Genomic DNA, 26,627 nt, shown 5'->3' with positions numbered 1-26,627 from the left:
GTTATAGACTGTGGTTATTAGCTTCACACAACTGACAAAAAGAAATACACTGATGATAATAGTCCATCTGTTTCCGTTCAACATGCGTGGAGTGGTGTGCATGCGTGCTGGAGTAGAGCGGGACCAAAGGAAACTATTATTCAGTTTTTATTGTCAGATGTTTGTGGTGATAAATTGGATAATATAACAAACAGTATTTTTATCCATCTGCCTAGTATCTTGTATAATCTCAACAACTATACTGGTTGCCTGGAAATCTCACTCTGATGATGAGAGTCCAGGAAGTTACTTCAATAAATAGTTATACCATGCAACAACCCCTAAAACCAGCCAATTGTAATTCTAACGTTTTGGTTTGTGGATTTGAATAGTTAGATTCAGAGTTGCTGGTAGGCATGTTTTTGTAATTTTGCTTCTTTTTTTACTTGCCTAGCTTGTTCTTTCCCCAGGCTTCCAGTCTTTATGCTAAGCTATATAATTTTTAGCATTCATAATCCTGCAATCTCTTTTTTTATCTACATTCCTGTTATATTCTCCTTGTTGCTGGTTTACAGGCCTGAGCTCAGCTGTAAGTGTTTGGCAGCCGTGATCCACATCTGCACTGCATATGTCTATCTGAATAAGTCCCTCAGTTATGTAAGCTGTGTAACGTCAGCTTCTATATAAAACCTGAAACCAAAGAAATAAAAACATCTGCTTGTCCAGCTTTATTTTGGGTGAATTGACTAGTCTTTTATTTACCCCTTTCTAAAGCCTGTGAGGACAGCACCTCCACCTCCCCATCACACATACACATAAAATAGAACAGATTAAAACCGAACATGAGACAAATGCCCCTGTCCCCCACTGTGCACCACTTACTTGCTCCAGTTTGACGCTTTACGACTTCTCTCTGCGGCTCATTCTCCTGCCTAAAATACAATGTGCTGTCTTCCCTACAGACGTCCCCCTTTTGTCTTCCGGGGAGGGCTGAATTGAGCAGAAGGAAGCCTGATTGGAGGGAAAGAGATCAGTATCGAAACTACGGAGGAAGGGAGTGGAGATGATCGGGGGTTCCTGCTCACAGACTGCTGCAGTACTTACAGGACTTTATTTTCATTAGATGGGACTTGGTGTGTGCGATGTGCGATGTTTCGCCTCTTCTAAACTATTGTTTGTGTTATTAATCTAACAAATGCAGTAAGTTTGCATGGACAAACTTCCCAACTGAGACTCAACTTGGTCCTTGAAAGCGCTTCCATGGTAAGACACATTTTTAATCACTAAGTAAAAAAACGTTTTAAGAAAACAGCCCTGCTTATGAATATGAAATGTGAAAGATGCAAAGAAACCTTGAATGTATCATTTAACGTACAAAAAAACAAAAATGTGGGATGAGGAATGGTTTTACACACTTTATGATACTTGTACGTTAGCCCTTGTACATTTATGATCATAAATGGTGTTACAGTTAAAAGTTAAAATAAATAGGCTTGTCAGGACTCCCTGTAAAGGTTACATCAGTACAAGTTGTGTTGTTTGCGTGTAATGGTTTTGTTTTGTTGCTTTCAATTTGCACATGGATATGCAAGTATTGAGCATAGTTTAAGAGGTTAATGGTGAACTTCTTCATCATTTGTCGTCTTGTAAGTCATATTTCAGACTTTGACAGCTGCAGTAATTCGGGTCAGTGCTGATTAAATGTGGACAAACACAGACTTTGGGTTACTATAATAAAATAATAGAACTTTGTTTCACCATTTTAAAGAGAGGTCATTTAAACTCTACCAAACTCTCCAAAATGTCACGGCAAATTTTGTTCAACTAAGCATTTACTTGAGCTTAATGGGTAATACATGACATTAACATTGGCCAGGCTTCATCAATGAACTCCCACTGATGATGCACATGGTAAAATAAATCTAAGATCGACTCCTGTGGGAGAATTGAGACTGAAACTGTTGACCCTTGATTTTGGGAAAAGGTACGGATCCAGGGCAGTTGCAGAAAATACTTCCATAGTTCTGAAGGCCAGTGAGGCACAGCTGCACATTGTCAGTGTGTCAGTTTGCCTTGTGACCCACATAGTTGGTGTAATAAAGGATGTAGCTTGGAATGTGGACTTGGGTCTTCCTGAATCAAACATACAGTAGTAGTTTACGTGCAATCCATGCTCTTAGACCTGACTTCTTGCTATCCATCCTGTAAAAAATAAACACCAACTGCCTGAGGGCTAGCTCCAAAATCTTCAAAAAAATATAGTTAGCTCATCGTCAACATCTTGTTTGACTTCTTGATAGCATACAGGTCAGATTTTTGTAAAAAGAAAAGACAATCGTCTCTTCAGGTCTTTCCCCTCTCTCTGTCTCTGTACTATTGGATAAACTGAAATGATACATTACCAAATGCTCTCCCAAATAGAGCAAATGGAAAGGGTTTTGGCTTGGGTTTCTTATTTTTATTACCCATATTTATTGCTCCCTTTTGTTGTGCATTCTGCCTTTTTGCTTTGATAAAGTAATGCATATCAGTCTTTTTTAACAAGGGACATTATAAATACATTTGAGGTTTGCAATACGAACGAGGAAAACAAATCATTATAACTGATGGATTGAGCAGGATTTTGAATGGACAGCAGACTATTCAGGAGGTCTCAAAATGTTTTCGATTCAAGCAACCATAAGTTTAGCATATCATGTTTGTTTTGCACCACAAATTATATTTGAATAATGTCTTGTGGAAGCCAATCTGTTTGACGTTTGAAAAAAATTGTTGTCTTTGTAAAAATATCCTGTTTGGAAATCTCTCGACACATATTTTGTAGACGCTCTGCACTCGACACTCTGAAACTACCGGACTGCCTCAGTGAAGTGATTTTGAATATGTTATTGATTTTAGATGCTAACAGGCTCTTCTGGCTAATGGCACACTCAAAAGGTTTTTAGGGTCATACCAGAGCTGGCGCCAAGCACCGTCTGTCTCATCCGATTATTCTCTAAGGTATGGAAGGACCTGATAATAGTGTAGTTAGCTTTTAGCAGAATATCCAAAGGTTTCTTGCGATTTCATGTGTTCAGCCTTTTGGGAAAACGTGACAATTAGACAGACAAAACACCTGCTGCCATGGCTGTTGGGTAATATAAATCATGTATTAACAAGATTCTACCGTTTTAACAATGTGCACTAAACATCACTTAACATCCATTCTATTCCGTTACATATTTACTTCAGCACTGTTTTAGGAAACATCATTTTATTTGTCTATTTATCTTGATAACTAACCTTCTCCATTTCTGACCCAATTTCTAGTATCTTGAAAAGCATGAAACCAGCATGGACATAACAGTACAGTGACCTTACACCTTCTGTTCACTGATAAAATGAGTGCCGGGATGCTCACAGGAGGTTTAAATCCACAGTTTGATATGATCAGTGTTATCAATGTTGATCCACCTACTCAATGGAAATCCTCTTGTGGAATATACTGAGATGACCTTTGAATGGCGAGCCTTATTTACCAGAGAGGGATAGCTGGTACATAAGGTAACATCAATTTACTTTATGTTATACGGGTTTGTTTGGGGACGGTTCAATTTTGAGAGATGACATCTCATATTTCCTGTTTATCCATTTATCTTATTCCAGAATGATATCAATACCCACATGAAATGCCATCAAACTAATATTTATTTAAGTGAAGGAGGATTATTTATTTCCCTTACTTGATTTCACGTCACTGTTCAGCCTAACGTCTACCTCCACTTTGCTTGTAGCCAGTCAACAATCTGACTTTGACGGGCCGTATATATCGGGGACAGACCACTAGGGACAACATAACCTAACAACATAAACTTAATATGACACTATGTTTATTTCCTGTTAGTAACTCTGTCAATACTCTTCACATAACTGCATTTCCTGCCAGGATATGACAGCATCCCTACTCTCTGTCTATATTTGTCTCTGTCACTCTCTCCATCTCGTTCTTATTCTTTCCCTCTATGCGTGTGTTTGTGTGGGTGTCCTGATAATATATTATTCCCCCCCGACCATGGTATAAATGGACTTTATATGGCTTATATGTCCATTCTAAATCTGCACTCATTGTACATTTTAATGGATAGTGTCAAATTTTTGTAGTTTTAGCAAATATTCTTATTGGTAACAGCGATTGAACCTAAATTACTGAGATCTGGGAACATCGCTAAATTGCTAAAAAAGACTTCAGACAGGGCAAACAACTAAAGCAGTAGGAACTCCCACGTTGGAAAGAGAGACAAAACTGAGGAAAATTGTGAAATAATTATACAAACCGTTCTTTGTAACAATCCATTGAAGCTTTCAGTCCAATTTCCCGGTTCAACTTTGACTTGTATACTTTTCCTGCACAATTAGCCATTTACTGCCCTCGTTTTCAGTTTTACCTCCAAGTAAAGACAATCTGGCTACACTGTTGGCTTGGTTACAACTTACTCCTGTTTCTTGTATTGTCGGACATTGTTCTAGCAATATACAATAGCCATGTTCCCAGATCTCAGCAAATACTTTGGAGAATACATCGTTATTGGATGGGTATTTTGGCAAAATATGAAAAAGAAAACAAATTTTAATAAACCAGCCCTGCACGACTCTAGATAGGAATAATCATTTATAGAAAATGGAGGGGTAGATAGAAACCAATTTCAGCACAAGCAGATTTGCAAAATACCCAGTCAGAATATAGAGTTGGATAAGCACTATTTAGTACAAGAGTAAACAAAAACAGCCCAACTTTCACAGTAGCTGGAGAGTTTCTTATCTTTTGTTCAATTAATTTGTATTGTATGTTTCAATGTTTAACTTTTCTCTTTTTACTTTTGAGGTTGAAGAAAGAGTGAAATTCCTCAAACTGGTATTGTCTTTCCATCTCTGAGTCATCGGAAATCAATGACCCCACACCAGCTGAACACGATGAATGCTTCAGTACCATTCGCCAACAACACCCCACTCTGCTACTCCATAAACAGCCCTCCGTTCAAGTACCACCCTACCATCGCCTCGGCCTACTTCTCATCCATCTTCACCACTTTGGGTATTACCTCCAATCTCATTGCCTTCGTAGTTCTCCTCAAGTCCTTCCAGCGGACACATAGCCGTTCACGCTCCTTCCTGATCTTCCTGGGTGGCCTGGTGGTCACCGACACCATGGGTCTTCTGGTCACCGGCTCCATCGTGATCTCCTTCCATGTTACGGACTTTAATTGGCGCCTGTTAGATCCAAGCTGCCACTTCTGCAACTTTATGGGCATGTCCATGGTCTTCTATGGACTGTGTCCACTGATGCTTGGTGCCGCCATGGCCATGGAGCGCTTCGTTGGCATAAACCATCCATTTGCACGCTCCACCAGCATGTCCAAGAGCCGGACAGTCTCCATGGTGCTGATGGTGTGGTTGATCGCAGGCTGCATAGCTTTGCTGCCCCTAACAGGCATCGGAAGCTACCACATGCAGATGCCTGGATCCTGGTGTTTTTTCAACATCAGCTCTGAGGGAAATAACCTGGCCTTCTCCCTGCTCTTCTCGCTGGTCGGGTTGATAAGCATTGCTGTGTCATTTTTGCTGAACACGGTGAGCGTTGTGACCCTGATCAAGGTGTGCTGTGGACAGGATAGGAGCCAGCGTCGCAGGGACAATGAAATAGAGATGATGGTCCAACTCATCCTCATCATGGTCATTGCTTCTATCTGCTGGTGCCCCCTCCTGGTGAGTTTGCCTCTTTGAGATAAGTAAGCCTTATATGTGTGTGTGTGTGTGTGTGTGTGTGTGTGTGTGTGTGTGTGTGTGTGTGTGTGTGTGTGTGTGTGTGTGTGTGTGTGTGTGTGTAATATGTTCAGGACTGGCTTTATGACAAACGATAAAGCCGCAATGAAAAAAAAGTAAATGTTCAACTAGTAAACATAGAAATCGGAATTCCTGGTTTCTTGAGTGGCATTAGCAAACTTCACACTAAGATAATGATTGGTTAAAGGTGTCATCAGCAATTGTAATCCAATACACTCTTTGTCAAATTCAACAAAAATCGCGCAAAAAAAAAAATCCAGCTTCCATTCACAGCCCTGGCTCTGTAAAAGGGAAGCGAACGAAGTGCCTCGGACCCAGGCACACAACCTTATTACAGCCAATCAGCAACAGGGTGCAGTAATGCTTGTCTGCAGGACAGGCAAAAGGCCATTGTTGTATAGAGAGAGATTTACAGTCCGTCTCGCCCCAACTAGACGGACTGTAAATCTATTGGTATTTGTTTGGATGTTGAGTTTAAACATCAATTCTCCAGAATCGCTGACTCCACCTTAAAGGACCGAACACAATTAATTGATCTAATAAAAGTTTGAACAATCTCTTGACAAACTAGTGTTCAAAAAGTCCGGAAATTGTCCAAAATTCAGTCAATGAGACAAATGTTATTATCTATATACATACTTCTGCATGACCCCAAAAAAAACTTTAATTTCAAGTATTTCTCTTTGTAATTCTTATACAAAACACATTTAAATGGATCGCCATTCTATTTTATGAGGACCCCCTAAGCCAATAAGCCAGCTTATTGTGAAGCTGCTATGGGTCAGCTTTCCTGAGGTCTCTGGCCTTGTTTTCACCTGTTTGAATAAGTATGGGCCTCTGTGGTCTGTGGCAGTGTGTGTTGTGTGAATGTGCCTTCTTTGGCTGCAAGATCACTGGATCTTTGTGTTTTCCAAAGTGTATCTTTTTGCACATTTCTTGCAATTACCAGCTTTGAATATCCACCAGAAAGCTATCCATAAAACACCACACTTTCATTGCTTCCATATGTCTCTTTGTCATACACAGATTTTGATTCTAATTTATTGAATACTTTAACATCTAAAAATGTGTGACCTGACAGACTAAACATTAACCAAAAGTGACAATGAAACAACATTACTTGGCGTCGATGGTAAGATAAAAATAGTCAGTTATGATATTGCAAAGCACTTTAACTAAGGGTGTCCACCAAATAATGGGTTTCTCAGGAAAAACACCCGACCCAATCTATTCAGCTCTTGTTGTTATCAGCGTTGCCCTTCAATTATTCAAACCATATTAAGGCATTACAAAGTCCTCCGCTGCTTTTATCTGCACCCCCCCTCTATATGCTTCATTTCTCCTTAGTAATGCAGCTTCCTAACTAGTTGATCTGAAAGCCTTCTGATCGGATCAGAGAGCCCCTTTACGTCTAAATTGAGATGAAATCACTGCCTTTTAAGGTAAAACTCCAGTTTACTTCGTTACTTAGATTTTGCTTTTGTAGCTCTAGCTATTGGTTGTGCCAATCATAACATTACACATGTAATTGCTGATAACATGGCAACAACACCTAAATTAGGTCCAACAATCATACGGGTTGAAAACTAACGCCTGGGTTAGCCTGAATTTATTTGGAAACAAAATTAAGTTGAAGCTAGAATTATAACCCAACTGTCCATTGCAAACATCTCTACAGCTGGCTTCCTGATTCTTTGACTCGACTGCACTTACCGTAGTTGTCTGCATTCATGGGGTTTCTGTATAATATTATTAGCAACATAATGGTTGTAGCTAATCTGGCAAAACTATCATTTAGTTCACAGCCTGTGTGAATATTTGATATAATTTCACTTATTTCTGCGATCTCAGCAAATGCTGTCTTTGATAAGCTGTTATAACAAATGGGACGAGCTACAAAAATACAACTTAAGTCATTGGCATTGCCATCTACCACATTTTGATGCTACCACTAGTTGCCAATTTAGAACTTCCATTATCAATATAGGGACTTTAAATTGAGGATATCATAGTAAAGAAGAGAAGAGCTAAAGCTACCTGACTGGAGCACATACATTTCTGCAGTCCTGTCTAACCTCAGTTGTGTGACACCCTGCACAGATATATACTCTGAGGAGCGTGGTGACTGCTGATCCTGTAAGAGGTGGTATTGTTGTGTTCTACATACGAATGGCCACCTGCAATCAGATATTTGACCCCTGGATATACATCATGTGCCAAGTGTCCCGACTAAGGCGAGTAAAAAGTCAAACAAAAGCTTTGAAAGATTGCTACAATAACACAGCATCCCCATAGTAACTGCTCACGGCCATCATAATTTTGGTCTGTGGTTGGCCGGCTACCTCTGCGTGTCCTAAACATCTGCCAATGAAACTCGTGGACTGTACAACACAGTTTACTCTATGTCCTGCAAGCTTCCAGACCGTTACCCATAAACTCAAAGTTTCATTGGCAGCATGCTTCATAGTGCAGCCAGTGTCTCATCTTGTTTTTGCTGTTGCTCTGTACACTTCATTCCATTCCCAGTCAGTTAATAAACATTTGACTTGAATAGTTCAGCCCTTTGTCTTGTTAGTTTATTGCCTTTGCCTGCTTTCATCCTGAAACTAACACAGATGGTCCAAAACTTCATGGCTTAACTATCTGCAGATTGTGGTTTTGTTTTAGATACTCAAACATTTCTTCGAAGCAGAGCTGCAGCAATCTTTACAGATAAGGGTTGAACATCAAGAAAAGTCCTTCAGGCTCAGTAAACGTAATGCTCCTGAAAAATGCGATGAATGTCACCCTCTGTGGAAGTGGAACTTAGCCACTAGGATAACTTCTACCCTGGAAAACATTGACTCTTTGGTTGTTTCAGTCTCTAGAGCACCTCTGCCTCTGAGAATAGTTAGCCCAACTAAAACTGTGGTTTGCACTTCATCTCAACACTCGCATTCAACATTTTTAACACGATGAAGTGGATTTATAAAACTGTTTCCTTGCACTGCTTTGGTGTAGACCACAGTAGAACCACATTTTTTTGGCACCAGCTGCATTTGGATAATCGGAATAAGCCAATTTGTTATTCGTTAAGGAGCTTGTTGGCCATAAGAGATTGTTGGGCTAGTACTATTAAGGCTATGCCTAACAGAAAATGCTGCAGTCTAAGTGCAACAGGGGGGGTAATTGGGTTGCAACAGTCACTGCCTTCGGATGGCCACAGCAAAATTAGTCTAGCCATTCCCTCTGCAGACTGAACACATATGTGTGTGTCTGTGTGCATTTGCAATATTAACCAATTTCATCTTTTACCATTCGTACCTTATTTCTAATCTCTCCTTCCCACTCTTTTCAACTATAATTTGCTGTCTGTTCTAATTTGAGTCTTATCTCCCCTGCTACTTTTTTACTCCCTCTCTTTAAACTTCCCATTCGATCTCATCCTTTCCCTACTCCTTTCCTCCATCATGTCTTACTTGTCTTTGCTTCTTCTCTCCTTGATCCTTATCCCCACTTCCATCTCTCCACCAATAGGTCTTTATTGCACAAACTGTGCTGTCCGGTGGACCCCTTAGGATCAAGTACCTACTCCTGTGGATACGATTCGCCACCTGGAACCAGATCCTGGATCCGTGGGTGTACATCCTGTTTCGAAGGGCCGTTCTCAAGAGAATCTACCCCCGCCTCGAATGGTCTCGTGGCTCCATCATGACCCTGTACCCGTCTTTCAGCGACACTGTCCGGAGGTTTACTCGCTCTTCTCTTGGGAGCACCCTGGGACCAGATGAAACAGGAGAGGCACATGAATCAAATGTAACACCCCCATCTACACTGAAGCCACCACCTCCTTCTCCATGATTGTTTGGATTTGAGTTGTTGCAGCAGACAGATTGACATCATTTGTGTTGCAGAATGTGTTTGACTGTTAAAAGCTCTGATGGGTTTTCATGTTAAATGTGGCCAGGATAAGAAGCAGGATTGCAACAATGATGTGAAAGAATTAAATGTTGTTATTTTATTGCATATCACAGTATTAGCAATGACACTTTAATGTAGAGCAAAGTATAAAGAGAGAGCCGCTAAATCAAATTTGTGTGAGATCGTCCAGCTGCCCACTGTTTCTGTCTAAACCGCTATTATTACACTCATTATCCTACTGTGTGATTTAAGAATCTTATATACCCTTTTTAATATGAATCTTCGTTGCCTACAACTTTAACCGCCTTTTCTTTGCATTCATTTAGTTAGGTTTGTTTATGCAAAGTTGTTTTATAACTATTTAAAAAAAAAATCATTTATTTTTATCGTCGCCAGGAGAATCATGTGATCGCTTGCGTGTGACTGTGAGTGAGTGTGCACCTCTGTGTCTGTCCACGGCTAATCTCGCATTCTACTGCAGCACTCTGCATAATATTTTGTGTGGCCACAATGCTCATACATACATGCTCAAGGACCTCTCGTGGTTGTGGTGGCTTACATTTCTTTTCGTTACACCTTTTCTTGCCTGTTTGACATTGCCTTTTACTGCCTGCTGACTCCTCACTCACTACGGCTCCTGGCCGGCAGTGATAACACAGTTAAGTGCGTCACCGACCCCCCCCACATCTGCTTTTCTGTGCTCAGAGACATAGTGGGGGACACCAGTTTGCTCACTTTTATTTTGTTGTTTTGTACGGTGTGTTTGGCTACACGCACTGCTGTCCCTCTTCACAGCTTAGACACTGCTAAACAGACTGGTGAGTTTAATTTTGTTTTTGGCAAGATTGCGTGAGGTGTCTTATACAACAACTTTGAGCCGTTTGCTGGTTCTGCTGAATGCAACTTTCTGGTTCCTTATTTTTCTTCTTCTTTTCCTTATGTCTTTTTTATCTTTTCGAAGCAAGAAATGTCATTTTTTGTTGTTGTCTTTATGTTTGAAGGAACAATTTTAGAAGAACAGGGGCCCTTACTTCTTATGGATCAAGCTTGTAATCTCTTGATAAAATACATTCTCTGTAACCACCACAGTGCACATAAGTCATCTAAAACAGATGTAAAGCTATTTACATGCACTGTTTTTTCTACAGGTAGAATCAGCTTTACTAACCAGCTGAGACTGATACAGAATCTTAGTATGGGTTCATTATATCTGATTCACCTTCTCTTACTTCTTACCTTTCCTCTGGGCCTCACTGCAGTGCTAATAAAACTTTTGTTATTTCTGCATCTCTTAGAGATGTTTAACTATAACGTCTGTCAACTGTAAAGGTTATGATTACATTGAACAGGGAGAGGGAGATGATTTAGTTGTTGGACAATCCAAATTCAGCCTGATTATTTGGGCAGTGTAACGACAAACATTGTAGCAATAATACATTATATAATATTATAATTATGATGTAATTAAACTGTTGCAGTCATGTCTTGCTCTACTGGATAACTCAGTCACCCAGCTATTCATGTTGATCTGTTTTGAACATTATATTATTACTCATAAATGTCACTCAGTTACCAGACAAATCACCGAAGCAATCACCAATGAGATGTGTCTTGCTTTAACTTCGTAGCAGTATCATCCAGTAGAAATGTGTAAATGCTGAATGTGCTTGACAGAAATGGCATGTGATTGTACAAAGAAATAAAGGATTAAAATCCCAACTCTTTTACATGGGCTTTTCTGATAAACACACAGGCTCAAGCTACTGTATGATTTCGACCTTTTTACTTACAATTTAAACATGTTAAATATGCCATACATTTGTCAGGTCTTCATCGAGAGGTGCAATCATGTACAACAAAGTGTTCAAACATCATAAGACAAATACTGATGTAGCTGAAACAGTGTAGCCGGAGTGAGTGAAGTTGAGTCAAACTGTATTTCAGTGTTTACTTGCTTACATGTATTTAAATAATGACTCTATAACTTGTTCACATTGTTTTGTGAGCCAGAAAACCTTTAACTGTCAAACTCCAACAGGTAGATTGATGCTTCCTTCTTTCCACAGCAAATACTCCCCAGAGCAGAGACAGACAGAGAACACATTGAAATTATAAAGACTGAAACAAACGCATCAAGTATATTTACATTCTCTCCTCGAAACAAACCAGAAAAGTTCCCTGTGAATTGATGGCAAAAGGGGGAAGCATGTGAATATGTTATGCAATGTTATTTTAATATTAGTGAGCAAGAAGACCTTCATATTTTTCAGGCAAAATTGCCGCAGGGAACTCCACGAACAGGAAGTTAACTTGTTTGTTTGTTTTTATTGTGGGAATTATGGGCTTGATTCCTGTTTGACAGTAATGATCGTGTGGGAAAATGTGAATTGCAGAGCAGGGCCATTCAGCAGGGAATTTTTCCCCTGGTGTTCATTCTCAGACGCTTACACTTTCCAATGACAGTTGCGATTAATGTCTCACAAGTTCAAGTTCAGATACTTACTTAGAGGTCTGACAATATTTAAACTGCTATTTATTTCATTTTTAAGTTGTATTTGCACTGTGGCCACTTGATTATTTAAACAAAGAGTGAACAAATTATATATAAATACAATGGCAACCTGTTTGCAAACATATAAGTTATAGATCATGTATGTAGATCTCTAGTTTGTAAAGGTTATTAATAAGGGAGAAGTAGACTAATACATTATGATTTTGGGATGACCCAAATATCTCTCCTTGTTCCTCTCCTGTTTTACCCAGTGGGTCTTCATCAGAGGAAAAAGGTTTATTGTTGCCTATCTAACTTCCTTGATTCCTAGATGGCTGGCTGATTGTCCACTGTTTTGCGGTTGTGTTTCCTGACACATTGTAAACATATCCTTTGCATAATGGTCTATATGTAAGGGATGGGGGCCTAAAAAAACATTTGTAAACTTTTATCTTTGATCAAAATGGGAATTAGCCTGTATTGTGGACCAGCAAATTTCACTGTCACTGTTTTTCCTAAACAAGATCATCAGCTAATTGCCTACACCGTAATGGTTCATTTCAATCTTTAAATTTCAGAACAAATGTGTTTTAAAAACTACACAGCAATCTTCTGTGTTTATTGTAAAGATTTGTCAACATTCAGGGAAACATTTATTATTGGCTTATCGGCAAATTATTGTAATTTAACTCTTCAAAGGTAAATGGTTGAATTGATTGCGGTCCCTGTTATGGTTTTAAAGGAAGTCATTAAAAATGAAAAGCTTCTACGCATTCTTGTTTTCCCAGTTGGATGAACTAGAGAACAAAGCTCTCTCTCTCTCTCTCTCTCTCTCTCTCTCATGGTAAATGTCTACATTCTGCCATTCTTGACGTCTTCAATAGCCCCCCATACATCAAACAAAAACACATCAGGGAAAGCAAAATCTCCCAAAACTGAGTCCAAGGCCTCTGCAAAGTCATCGGGGTTCTTCTTGTCTTTGCCGGCTTCCACGATGGTGGTTGCTGCAGAAAAGAAGGGATGCGACAGATTTTAATTAGTCCAGTTTTGACAATAGCTATTGTAAGTTTTCTTTCTCAGCAGCCAAATCCAAAACAACAATGCAAAATTAAATGTTATCCCCAATATGAATGCACTGTCAGGCTATTTAAATCTGCTGTCATTCATGTTTCAATACTATCTCAGTATGTACATGTTTTGCCCAAACAACTGGACCTCAAAAAGAGTTTGTGTGCTAGCCAGATTTCTATGTGCCTAAAGATATACGGGTAAAAGGATGGCTTTTCAAGTACCTTTTCCCCATTATTTTGAAAATAACACGATATTTCTATTTTCTATAGGATCAAAACTAAGTATAAAACAGAGAGAAGAGCAGATTAAGAAATCATGAACCTGTTTTAAATGAGGTCTAAACAGCCAACCGTCTATTTGGAAATCAGGCCATTGGTCTTGGAGGTCTATGGGAAAGGGCAAACTGCTATCACTGGCTATTTTAAATATGTGTCCCACTCAAATTCCTGAATCTTCCAAGGGACCCTCAGCATGGAGAAGCCCCTTGTGAGCTGACAACACAATGAACTACAATGATTTAAAATGTTTCGGTTGTTGTGTTATTCAGTGTATGAGAGAAAATAGCCCGCAAATGATGCTGCTAATTGCTTTTTATGTCTGCTTACACATTGTTATTGAGAGTAATAGTTTATTCCATGTCTCCTTTTCCTGAAGCTTTTAAACTCGTATTACTGTCTTCCATAGCAGGTGAAGTTTGCTCGATTGAGCATAAAATGATATGCATGACATCGCCATGAAAACTGAGCAAACGTCATCCACAGGAATACTGTGAGGATGCAGATGAAAACGCTGGGGGAAAAAAACTGATCTGAGCTGAAATATTTTTGTCAAATAACTGTCGTTCTTGCTTCCTCCACCACGAAACACTGAATGCTGAAGACTCGGAATATCGGAACTCAAAGGTCAAAAGGGTCAAGGGAAAATAAGTTCTCCAAAAATACTGAATTACTGTGCACACACACATTACAGCTCCCTGGAGGAAGGTGGATTATCTGTGGCGAGTATAAATCCTGAGGAGGAATTTTCCTTTAAATCCGACCCAGGTATGAAGTGGGCTGGCCTATCTCAGCATGCGAGAGAGTGAGTGAGGCAGTTTGTCATCTATCATAGCCCATAGTAGACCCAACTGACTCCTGGATCTGTTTGTGGACATCCGTTCAGCAATTGAAAACGTAGACTCAAAGATGATGTCTATTTTAAGGACCCAAGATGTATGTGGGTGATCTTACCCAGCTCTAGATCTCTGATGCCCATGTAGCTCTCCAGCAGATCATCCACTTTCTTGGTGGCCTGTTCTTCAAACTCATTCTGCTGGCAAAGCGAATGGGAAAAGACAGAGGTGTTGGTGAAAATGTTTAATATGGTGATAAAAACTCTGACAGCGTTCCTTCTTATTCCAAAACATGTGAGAGCCAATATTATCTTGGGCTATTGTTTATCTCTTATCTTTATGTTGTATAAATATATCAAAGTTACTGATGAAGTTGAGTATTGCTGGTAGGTGTTCACGGCTTCTTGAACTTTTTCACCCTTCGAATTTTCTCCAAGTGGATATGGTCTGTGTATTCACTTCATAGTTCAGTGTTATGTGAGACATCCTGCATTGAAGTGAGAGAGACATTGTTCGATGAGGAATTTTAATAGTTATGTGTGTGTGTGTGTGTGTGTGTGTGTGTGTGTGTGTGTGCGTGTGTGCGTGTGCGTGTGTGTGTGCATATATGCGTATACTACATGTCACTGACCGAGTACATCAGGAAGTTAAGCAGTCATTGTCCGGCAAAGCGTGTGAAACTCACCACTTCCTGAACTGTAGCAGCACCCTTGGAGCGAAGACGTAGCGTCTCCCTCCCGTTCACCATCTTGCCCTCAGTAGATTTTGGCGCTCTGGTCCTCATTCCAATCATGTCTAACCACACACACACAGAAACATGATGCTAACCATTAATCAAATTAAAGAGACTATTTTTTTAAGTTTAAGTTTTTGTGGGTGGCTTTTAATGCTTACTACCGTGTTCTTCTTCTATCATTACCCAAGAAACTGCTCTGCTGTCAGAAATCAAAACTCCATATACACAGTATGGTTCCATGAGGAAGAGAGATTACCAGAGACCAAAGCAAGGCACCACAATTCACATTTCCTTGTACTAATGTGTATTTCTTGTCTCACAAATGACGAAACATTCATCTTCAGTTTACCAGAGGGCACCCCAATAATGCTGCTAGTTTTATAACATGAAATGTTGTTTGAATAAGTAATACTTGGTAAAGTCATGACAATGCATTGTTAATTCAATTTCAGTTTGCAATCTGTCGTGATGTTGTGTCTCATCTAAACAAAGAACAGCGCTGAAGCCAATCTGTTTCTGGATTTCCACAATCTGTTGCCTGTTTCTAACTTTGTTTTTGTTAACAATGCCGTTGTTGACTGTGAATCAGCTGATTGCCACATCATCACGTCCTCATCCAAGTACATGCCTTCCTGATAAACTAATGACATTCCCATCAGCCTTGGCTGTACTTTGTGTTTTAGGGATAATTGGCAAATGTTAGCGTGCTAATGCACGCAAGATGGTGAACATGGTTAACTTTATATCACATCTTGAAGTTTGAATTGTGAGCATGTTAGCCTGCTGATGTTAGCATTCAGATCAAAGCATAGCCTCACACAGCTAGCATAGCCGCAGTCTTGTTTTGACATGTGGAATGCTTAAGTTTCTTGTTCAAAATAACAATTTGAGCCCCAGGGTCTGCTTGAAAATGCACATCTGTTAAATCCTTTCCAGAGGGATGTCAGAACTTAGTCACCATCAGCTTTGTCATGCTAACAGTGTATGTGACTGAGAGCAGCTACTTTTTCCCCCCTCTATGAGTTGCTTTGTGTGACCTTAGAAGCTGACATGGAATAATATATAACCTTTATTTAGACAGATAATCTCAAAAGTGTAGACAAGTGACATCAGACCTGAAGCTTACTGTTGCCTACACTTGCTGCTAAATGGAATTGAATGTACATTACAACTGCATAATTGTTGGAAACCATGACAATAAGGTTCTCTGTACTCCACATAGTATTAAAATAATATTTCTAACATTTAGGGCCATAATGAAGTCCCAGCTCTGTTACATTCAGGAGACTAATTAGTGTAATAAATCATTTTACACATGAAATCTAATTTGCAGATTTGGCAACCAGCCATCATGTGTGTTTCAATTATTGAGAGATTTACTTCACGCCCATGAACACTGTGACTGGCAGGTTTATACAGAGAAATGAGGGGACGTGTTTTGCTCTGCTCATAACTTATGCCAAAAACTAAACTGCTAACTGCTACTCTTGTTTAACTGTAGACAAAGTTATACTGAATGTCTCAGGACAGTTTATGTTGATGTTACTTCCAAGACCAGGTTGTGGTTTGCCAACACCTATTTCAAGATCCTTTGCATAAAAATGTTCACTGAATGGTGTACAATGTTTGGTTTCTGTTTAAGCCTCTTTATCATGAACACAGTAGCTCACAAAACAAAACGTTTAAGTCGACATGGATAAGTTTGAACATCAGCAGTTCCATGACAACTGAGCAAACTCACTCCGCTAATTAAAACCGACTCCTACAGTCGAACGCTTCAGAACAAGAGCGGCTAAAGCTGAGGTTCTTTCGTTTACTATTTTGCTCTCTCTCAATAACATCAGTAGGCATGGTGGCCAAATTCTATACTTATTGTTATCAGGAAATAAGCGTGTTGACCATGGATTGAGCTTCCTGTCTGAAAAGTGAAACTGCTGACAGGTGGGGCCCAGTCTGCTACATCCACTCTGAAAAGGGAACTTCCTTTTTTTCTGCTCTATGTTCTACACCAGATGCAATAAATAACACACTTCTTGTTCTTTTGACAGATAAAATATTTTTTGGAAAGGAAAAGGGAAGAGGTGAAAGAGACTCTCCAGAAACAAGGTCACAGGTTCAAAGTGAACGAAAACTTGCTCAGTGTAAGAGCAGATTTTGGTCAGCAACAAGAGGCTGATATTGAGTGATGTCACCAAATAAGCCTCCAGGGAACGATTGTAAGTTCTCACAACAGTAGTAGTATAAAGTTTGCGTGCTCCTGTAGTATATTTGTTGATGCTATATTAATGTTCTGGCTATTGTATGGAGAACCTTTAAGGTTAAGGAAGACGTTTTTGTCTTAATTACTGTAGCCTATGTTTCTGTGATGTTTATTTTTAGGGTTAGGGGGCAAGGAAGGCATAGTGTCAAAAAAAAGTCCTCTTAGGACTCCAAATGTGCGTGTGTGTGTTCCTGTCTATGGAGGGTGCTTCCAGGAAGTTGTTTCTGTATTCCCATAAAAGATTTGCTTCGTTTCTGTTCTGCATGTCTTATGCCTGGAGTTGAATTGTAAACTAAAAGAAACTTAAAATATTGAAATGCATTGCTGTGCAGTATTTACTTTTTGAAGAGCCTCGGATTCTCCTGTGGTTGCAATGTAAAGCTTCTTTTTAATGTTGTCTGGCTGTACATGATTGAGAATGAAAGCGTATTTCAGTAACTGAATTTACAGAAGTTATTTCCGATGCTCGCCATTTTTCCCCAAAAAACTATTACCAAAGTACTTTAGTAATTTCTCTGCAATATTTCAGATTAGTCTGGTAAAATATAGAGCTGTATTTACTGACAACCATATTTCCCCTTGCAGAGCCACTTCAAAGCATCTTCTGTCACACACGATCCTTTATAGGCTGAGGCTTAACAGCCACTGCCTTTAACACTGGTCAATTAATTGTAGCTGCATAGTTTAACAACTTTTCCAGGCTCATTGGCAGATAGCCAGTAATCTCTAAAATATTCTCCTCTTCATGTTTGGCTGTTGAGATATGGAAAATGACCAGAGAATCTTGACATCCATCAACCACTGGAGGCAGCTATGGACAACAGGGTGGGTCCTGCTGGGAATAATCTGTTGGTGCTTGGACAGTGCTTTCATAAAAAAATATATACCCTGCTTGGGGAAGCTGTTTAGTGAATCACGGCCAGCACAAACTTCCAGCATGTGCAGAGAGTTTAGGATCGTAATAAATGTAGAAACGGATATGTTTCTTTTTCCCTGCTGTATTCACTTCCTGGTTCTCAGGAATGAACTAAGGAAGGGTCAATAAGTCATCGTGCAATGATGCCAAACATTAGCAGTCTATGGTACTATGTCCTGAAAGCATTTTAGCATACGGTCAAGTCCTAGTTTGACTTAAGGGTATTTACCTAACTCTGACAGGTCATCGAGTCCAGCCAGTTATAATCAGAGACATAAAGACATTGATCTGGTTATAATTGTTGTCTGGTCAGCAACAATGGATCGGACCTCCCGTTTGGTCACGACAGTGAGGCCCAGTCATCGAGAAAACAGTTTTTTACTCACCAAAGGCCTTCTTGGGCTCCACCAGGCGGAGAGTGAAGGGTATGCCTCTAGGTTGCTCTTTTAGCATCTTAGCCACCTCGTAGTGTCGACAGCCTACAATACTCTGGTCATTGATGGCCTCGATGTGATCACCAACACATACTGTCTTCAGCTGGTCTATGGTGCTGTCTTCCTTTATCCTCTGAAAGAAACAAATTGTGAAAATTTCACATGAGATTCCCAGTTTGGAGCCTTCTACAAATTGAGATAACAAGGCTCAGCCTGATTAGCTCTGTCACTTGTTCACCTTGATGAAAGCATATCCAGCTCCATTGTCTGTGATAGTGAGGCCTAATGCGTCTTCTGTCTTTGTCACCTCCACCTCCTTGGTCTCCCCTCTGACGTGAGCGAAAATGAAGTCTTCCAGTCCTATCTGCCCCCCCAGTAGCTTCTGCATGTCCACTTTGTGAGAGTTGAGGGTGCAAAACAGGATCTAAAGGGAAATGCACCAAAGTTAGTTAGGTGTTTATGTTAGTCAGTGAGATATCAGATTGTTTATGATATGATGTCCAGAGTTTACTCTGCAATACGAAAGATTACAACTCCACCAAGGTTATTATTATTATTATTATTAGAATACATTTACCATTTCTAAATCTTAATTATAAAAACAAAACATAAAACAATTTATAATAATATTACAAAAGCATAAAGAGCCCTTCAGAATTACTGTAGCTGTGCTGTATAGAGACAAACCAGCAGAGGGCAGGAGAGCGAAACATTTGATTTAGCTGTTGTTGCCATTTTGTTAAGAGTCATGAATGTGACAACTCATTAAAAGCCTTTGTATATCTCAAGATCAATGATTATGTCAGTCACAGCATACAGACTATTTGGTTGAACATGTTTTTGTTTGTTGTAGAGGTTAAGTTCTTAAATCGGGGTTTGTAGTTTAATTATTGATTCAAAATGATAAGGAGCTGATAGTAATCAACACTTAAGATGAAGACTTGTTTGTCCTAAATATATTCGTCATCAAATGTCACTACATCTAATATTAGCCATGTATTGACACAAATCATATTGTTGGATTGAACATCTGACTCCCTGACACCATCTCTACCCTTATTAATAGTTTAGAACTATAGTGGTCTTTGTTGTTGAAAAGAATTTGTGTTTGCAAATTTAATTTGTTTGATATTCTGAAACCTGAGGTTAAAGTTTAAGTTTGAATTTATAATCCATTATGGAAATTCAAGATAAGCTGAGTGAACTCTGTGGGAGCAGTTCCTGTTAGATATTGCTCATAGTAATTCTCTTGGCAAGTGGAACGGTCTAACTGCAGTCCAAGGTCTCTTTGGCATCCAGCCGTACTGTAACTTCATGCTGTTTAGTCCACAGGAGGTCAAGGGAACTGCTGTACTTCTCACTATCACCAACTAATTGCCTGTTATTTCCCATAGAAAGTCTTGTATCTTGAATTCAGACTCCAGTTCAAGGTCTTGTAGATATGCATGCAGCTAAATGAACTTTTATTTAAACAGTGCCAGACAAAACTATTCAATTATTGGTTGAAGACGTATTAATGCCTTGAACAGCAAAGCATACAAGACGAGAAAGACGTGTTTTTATTTATCACTCTAGTGTTTTGCATTAGATATAAACTGTTTTTGGACATACTCTGACCTCAAACTTAAAAGTCTCAACGTTTGAAAGATTGTTTTTTACTATTTATGATTACGCATTTGTTACAAAGTAAGTCTCCAACCCTTGCATTGTTCACTATTACAGTAATCTATCCGACCGTTATCTAAACTGCTTATTCTTTCAGGACGGATGGAGACTATCCCAGGACACACTTGGCAGAGTTTAACCTGCACAGGCCACCAAGCTACCACAGGCTTACATATATAAGAAGACAAACACATTCACAGGAAATAAGAGTGTCTAATTCAATTGGACAAGAGCATCTGAGAGTTACAACATACAAATTCAATTGGACAAGAGCATCTGAGAGTTACAACATACAAATTCCAGGCAGACTGCACACAATGGGCAGATACACTGGATCCTCTTGCTGTGAGGAAACAGCTCTAACAATATCAAATCATTCTTCTGTCTACTCATCTTAAGTCATTCTGGGTAAGATTGTCAGCAAGGTGTTTACAGTGAAAATATTATCAAAAGATGAATACAAGTGAATTGAGGTGTGTATTTGTACTTTATTGTGGTTTAATGTGACGTGAAAGCCTGGGTTAATCAACATGAGTTGACAGTCTCTTCCTATAATAGATATTTAGCATTTAGGAATTGAATCTTATACAAGACAAGGAAACAATCTGGTAGTCGCCTGATAAGATCACCAAGGTTAGCTCCCATGAAATCTACATCGGTCTCTATCCCTTCATCTCCAGCCTTCATGGTGGCCTTCATAACATTACTGATAAGTATTAGATAAGGTCAGTGTTGAATATTTATTGCTCTGTTACCATAATGGAGAACCACGCAGAGCAGCACATCTACCGCTATCCGTTTAACAGGTTGAACTCTTTTTAAAAGTGTATCCTTGTGTATAATATCGAACTGCACAAACAGTTTAATTCAGTAAAACAATTTCTGCAGACAAAACGTGAACATGCACAAAACACAAAATCGGTTGCCGACAATTAAAGCCCTACTACAGTCTTTCCTCAACTATCAATTTCCTCCCACACACTCTGATGATTCTACTGTTGCATCCACTTCCATCTGGTCTGGATAAGTGCAATCAAAATGCTTGTATGAAATCGAAAAACTGAGCACAGCCATGATAAGTCTGTCTGTGACATCTATATCAGACTGCAGTGTAGTTTGGCCAGCCCTGACCTGCTAAAGGTTTAGTGACTCGACTTCTTCTCAAGGATTCTGGTCTCGTGAGCAGCTTCCTGCTGTAACCTGAGCAAACCGCTAAAGTGCTACGAATTGACTGTTTAGTTCCATCATTTTATATTTACCTGAAATGTACTTTTATTGTTTCCAAAACAGTGTTTTAGAGACAGTTACTTGTTACAGGTACACTCGATGAAGTATTTAGATATTAAGTGTAATGTTCCGTCTTCAAGTATTCTAGATGGGAACTCCATTTCTACTCACAACGCTCAGTGTCATGTGGAATACTAGTCCGACTATGAAAACCGTTTTTCTAATGTGGTTCAGGAGGAGCTTGTCAAGTCTGAGAAAACAATCCTTGTGATGTCATCAGTGTTTATCTTGGATTGGGCTTGGGTGACACCACATTACAAAAGAAAACCTGTGTTAGGTACAGTAATAGTCTATATATATATTTTTTTTAAATAGCTTAAAATTCTGAGGATCTTTAGATCAATGTAAGTGAGCACTTATTATCTTTTTACCCTTTTTTTGTTATTTTAATAACTTTCAAAGCAAAATTGTCATCACCTGGTTTTGTTTTGCTCTTGTGTTGTATGTGTGGTGTTTACTGACCACGTATTGTTATCTGGTTATTTGTTTCCATTATTGATCCTGGTCAAGGCTTAGACGAGTACAAAGTATGGCAGACAGTAGTGAGCTCAAATGATCTTCAACAGTGCATCATGGAAAATAGCCTAGAATGGAAACCTAATACCTATTTGCAGCTGGCCTACTGACCACAAATGCAAGAAAGGAATAACACCTTTTTTTTCTTTCTTTTTATCTCGATCGTGTCTCACAAAACTGGAAACCACAATTCAGCCTTATCATGTTTACATGCAAAGCTGGGTTTTTTTTGTACCTCTGAGGGGGAAATGTTGAACACTTCCGCGATCTTGGCGTACAGCTCCTTGACGTTTGTGAATCCATGAATGCGGCCTGTCGGACTCCCATGAGCCAGCTGGGTGTGGAAAATGAGTCTAGGCCTCGGGTACTCTGGTGGCCCTGGTGGTGGTGGTGAAGGAGGAGGAGGAAGCGGAGGCGCTGTGGCCTCCACACAACCCTGATTCTGGCTCTGGTTCTGGGCCTTTTGCTCCTCCACGGCCTCGGCCCCTGCTGCCCTCGAGTCCTGTGGGCTCATAGCCTCCCCGTTCTGCATCGGGCCCCAGCTTAGGTATGGTCCTCCTCTTGGAGCCCTGGTGGTGCACTGCTCCGGCAAAGAGAGAAACTCTGTCCTTCCCTCCGCTTAGCCGACCAACCACACAACCAAATAGCCACCCAGAGCTTTGGGGTGAAGAGCGCAGATGAATTAGTGATGAGAGTAGCTCGGTAACAGTAGCTGGAAGAGGCCAGCCAGACCCTGCTGGGTAGAAACCCAACACGCTTTGAGATGAGGATTGTATGTGTTACACCTGAGCTTCTGGCAGCTCACACATAGAGAACGCAAACAGAAACACATCAGCTGAAGGTTTCTTCATACACATGACACGGTTAAGACTTTAATCCCCCATATCAGTCTGGGCACGAGACATACATGTCCCTGAATATGTGAACATCCCTCTGAAGGGTGAAATTTCCCCGCATATCTGAAAAATGCTTTCCAAAGTGGGCCGCTTGGAGATGGCCACAGACAATGTCCCAGTGTTAGTGTAAGATGATATCATTGGATAGGGAGAAAGGTGCTTCCCCCTTCGCTGGCCTCATTGAATGAAATTGGCTGTTGCTGGGGTGAATCCTTGGTGACGCACTGACCTTTTTGACCCCACAGACAGCCCACACATACGAAAGATGACAGTTACAGCCGCTAAACAGATGTTTAATTCACGTAGGAATTGAATGCTTCTTACAATGGCAAGTTTTTAAGTATCAGTTCCCAACCTTACTGTACAGAAATGTGCATACACATGACAGGAAAGCCCGTAAAATAATAATAGATAACACAAGATATCTTAGTCATAAACTCCCAGAACCAATGGAGTATCTTGACTCGGAACAAAGTGCCTAATTTACAAGCAACAAATAATGGTATTAGTGCTCATGTACTGTATAATGTATGATGAGACAGACATTTCCTTTATAACTTGAATCTGAGACAGTTGGAATAAAACAGAGAAATTACTTAAATAGCTTGGTAAGGGGATTTCCACTCATCAGATGACCCTAATGTTGAGCGCACAATGACAGAAGGATGTTTTACTAACAGTCTGTTTCTTTTGAATAGCTGTTAAATACCCCCAAAAAACGCAAAATCCAATTCTGTTCTGCTGATAGCCTTCGAACAAATATTCTTTCAGGAGGAATATTATGTACCAAAAGAGGTTAAAGATGCTCAAGTAATTGGTTAATTTGAATGTCTAAAGTAAAAATAAATATCTATCCTATTTGAATGGTAATCACATTTCCAATGCAAGCTACATGATGCTTTACTGTTTTTAATACATGTTTGCATAAGCTGATTTCTCTCAGACATTTACAATGTATTATACTGACATATATTGGGATTTGTTTGGAAATAGAAAATATTATTTGATAAATATATGGTGTTAATATTAAGACAGAAATGTACAAATCATCATTGTATAATAGGGACATAGCCTAAGATGTACATTTTTTTACTGCTTCATAAGCATTCCTACACACCTGTGCTGTAACGTGCGTGGCTGCAGCTGTGTGTGCGTCATAGCCTCGTTTTCCAGGCCAAGGTGTTGTCAGCCTCCCAAGGTCAGTGTTTACACCAGCAGCTGATAATAAGGATCTCAATGACAAAACATTTTGCAACAGATAATCCTCATAGCAAAGGACATCTCACTTTCCCTTCATACATGGCAACTTCTATCTATATTGTCTGAAGCAAACAGATGCCTGAGTTTGGCAACATCAGAGATGACAGACTGACTGTGGTTTCCCAGATGTGTAACTGGCAGCACTATTACAAATATGTTTGTTGGAACTCAGCTATCATCCTATAGGACCTTAATTTAAGGCAAAGGCTTTGTTTGCAAATGTTGTAGATAACTGAAAGACAAAAGTCTAAATTATAGGGATGAATGCAAGTAAAACGGAAAAGGTATGCAAACATCCAAAATTCATAACAGCAACAGCCTGCCAAAGCGTCCTAACTCTGGAATTGGTTATGTATTAAAGAGAAGTACAAAAGAAATCAAGAGCCATCAAATGAAAGCTGCAATGATAATTCTACTGTTTGCAAAAGTACATTTTAAATACGCCCTTCTTATGTGACTCTCAGCTCATTGGCTCTGAAGAGATGGTGTGGCATTTACAAATATTGACTATACATCAACGGTGAATAATTCAGGATTCATGACTCAGAGTGTTAATATTGACAAAATGTGTGGTCTCATAGGACAAAAAGCATTTGCAGTGATGAATAAACGTTTTTCTTTTATTCTATTTTCTTATTTGTTTTGTTTTGTGGGCTGGTTGACACTTGGAAATACAGTTATCATTCAGCAGTGACAGCCTACTAAGCTGAATGTAAATGCCGCATCAGTATTACATCTCACTGACACACAGTGTCTTCACTCCAAAACAGGGGCCTCGTGGTCATGGTATTGTGCATGGTTTAAAGGACCTCAAACCAATTGATACATGCCATGGGGCTTTCGTGAGTCCTGGATCCTTGCGTAGTACCCGACTTTGTCCAATTATACAGCCAGCTTTCTCACTGATGAATCAACACCGAAAAACCTGTTATTGCCTACGCTGCATCTACACCCCCGTATTGCATCACATACGAAGCGTGATTTCCTCCTCTCTATCTGCTTTGTTTCCTGCCAGGGGAGACGGAAGGGAAGACCGTGGGCTGACTGGTGTAGGCCAGACTGCGTGAGTGGGTGGGTGGGTGGGTGGTGTGTTTGCTGTGTCATGTGGCAAATAATACATTGCCTTTTCTGTTGCTGGTGGCGTGGCAGCGCCTGGGCTGCCTGGTCAGAACAAAAGGGCTTTCAATGCTAGGATGTGTACGCATTTGTCATAACAGCCGCCTGATAATGATTGGTTATCTTTTTTTATCTGTGATCAAGGTCTTCATCCATACAGTAGGGAAATACTGACAGCTGTGTTTTAATCAGAGTCAACTGTTTCAATAACCCACTGATTTGTCATGATGTGACGTATCATTGACGTAAAGACTATGTACAAATAAATATCAATATATATCCAAAAGTATATATATATGAACATAAACCTTTGTCTGGGACAATTATTGAAATTGACTAATAAAGTCCATCTCCCAAAGAATGTCATTCCTAAAATATTGCTGTTAAAAATCATGAATATTCAGTACACACATTTGAAGAACTTGATAGGTTGTAAAATGTTGTTGGCCAATATCGGAACTTGTAAACTTCAACTGAATTTCAACCGTAAGTATTACAAAAACAGGATATCCTTCTTTGTCAGCAACGGTCAGTGTTATATAATTTTATTTTTCATAGAGGAGTCCGTCTCACATGGAGGTCAAGGTTCAGGGTCAGAAAACCGTCACACTCCTTGCTTAAGGACACTTTGAGTAATTGCTGTAAAAAGGAAGCGCAAACCATCTTATGATATTAAATCTTGTTTTAACAAAACACCCTTTTGGAGCACATTACATTTTTATGACACAACATAACATTTTACAAAAAACCTTAAGGTAGTCACAAGTAACACACAGACAACCAGTGTGACTGCAATGTGACTTAGCTGATGATTTAGCTTTATTTAACTGATTGTACAATCGGCTTGTGACTTTGCCATTTGTTGCTGCAGTTTGGGGGGGGGGGGGGGGGGGGGGGGGGAGCTTGCCCCATCATAAGCTATCTGCACAAAGCTTGAGTGTATCATGCATAAGAAAAAAAGCCATCAACTGAGCAATTGACTTGCCTTCGGAGTCACTGACCACTTCCCTAGAAAGAGGATTGCGTCACACTCGTTTTGGGGCTGATTATGATTCATGAAATAATTTCACTTTTTAACTTTATGGATGCTGCCAGCTTATGCGGGGTTGACTACTTGTTCTACAACTGCTTTTTTTTAGAGGAATATCAAGGTTTAAAAGATTAAATGC

General features: G+C 39.7%; 2 protein-coding genes across 6 annotated transcripts; one reads left to right on the top strand and one right to left on the bottom strand.

Annotated features, from left to right (window-relative positions):
• Positions 1–1,032: 1,032 nt before the first annotated feature.
• tbxa2r (thromboxane A2 receptor) lies at positions 1,033–24,970 on the top strand. Of its 5 annotated transcripts, none has more exons than XR_012953110.1 (4): positions 1,033–1,242; positions 4,841–5,721; positions 9,316–17,049; positions 17,157–24,970. XR_012953110.1 is itself a non-coding variant. In XM_076088148.1 (4 exons), the coding sequence occupies exons 3-4, from the start codon at positions 4,906–4,908 to the stop codon at positions 9,637–9,639; spliced, it is 1,140 nt and encodes a 379-aa protein (XP_075944263.1). In that variant the 5' UTR covers positions 1,033–1,242; positions 3,289–3,522; positions 4,841–4,905; the 3' UTR covers positions 9,640–24,970. The 5 variants fall into 5 exon arrangements, 4 of the variants coding, with proteins under 4 accessions (XP_075944263.1, XP_075944265.1, XP_075944262.1 ...); XM_076088148.1 differs by adding an exon at positions 3,289–3,522 and having other exon boundaries at positions 9,316–24,970; XM_076088150.1 differs by lacking the exon at positions 17,157–24,970 and adding an exon at positions 7,900–8,033 and having other exon boundaries at positions 9,316–9,630.
• On the bottom strand, positions 13,043–22,808 carry gipc3 (GIPC PDZ domain containing family, member 3). Its single transcript, XM_076088151.1, has 6 exons — positions 22,422–22,808; positions 18,957–19,142; positions 18,671–18,851; positions 15,058–15,167; positions 14,491–14,572; positions 13,043–13,194 (listed from the first exon to the last, which is right to left on the bottom strand). Exons 1-6 carry the CDS (start codon positions 22,716–22,718, stop codon positions 13,043–13,045), a joined length of 1,008 nt encoding a protein of 335 aa, XP_075944266.1. The 5' UTR covers positions 22,719–22,808.
• Positions 24,971–26,627: the final 1,657 nt, after the last annotated feature.

The sequence above is a fragment of the Anarhichas minor genome, unplaced genomic scaffold, assembly GCF_050575085.1.
Source record: "Anarhichas minor isolate MPS153535 unplaced genomic scaffold, ASM5057508v1 ptg000010l, whole genome shotgun sequence".
In the NCBI taxonomy this organism is placed as follows: Eukaryota; Metazoa; Chordata; class Actinopteri; order Perciformes; family Anarhichadidae; genus Anarhichas; species Anarhichas minor.
The sequence above is the reverse complement of the archived record's forward strand: the minus strand, read 5'-3'. Positions and strand labels throughout refer to the sequence as shown.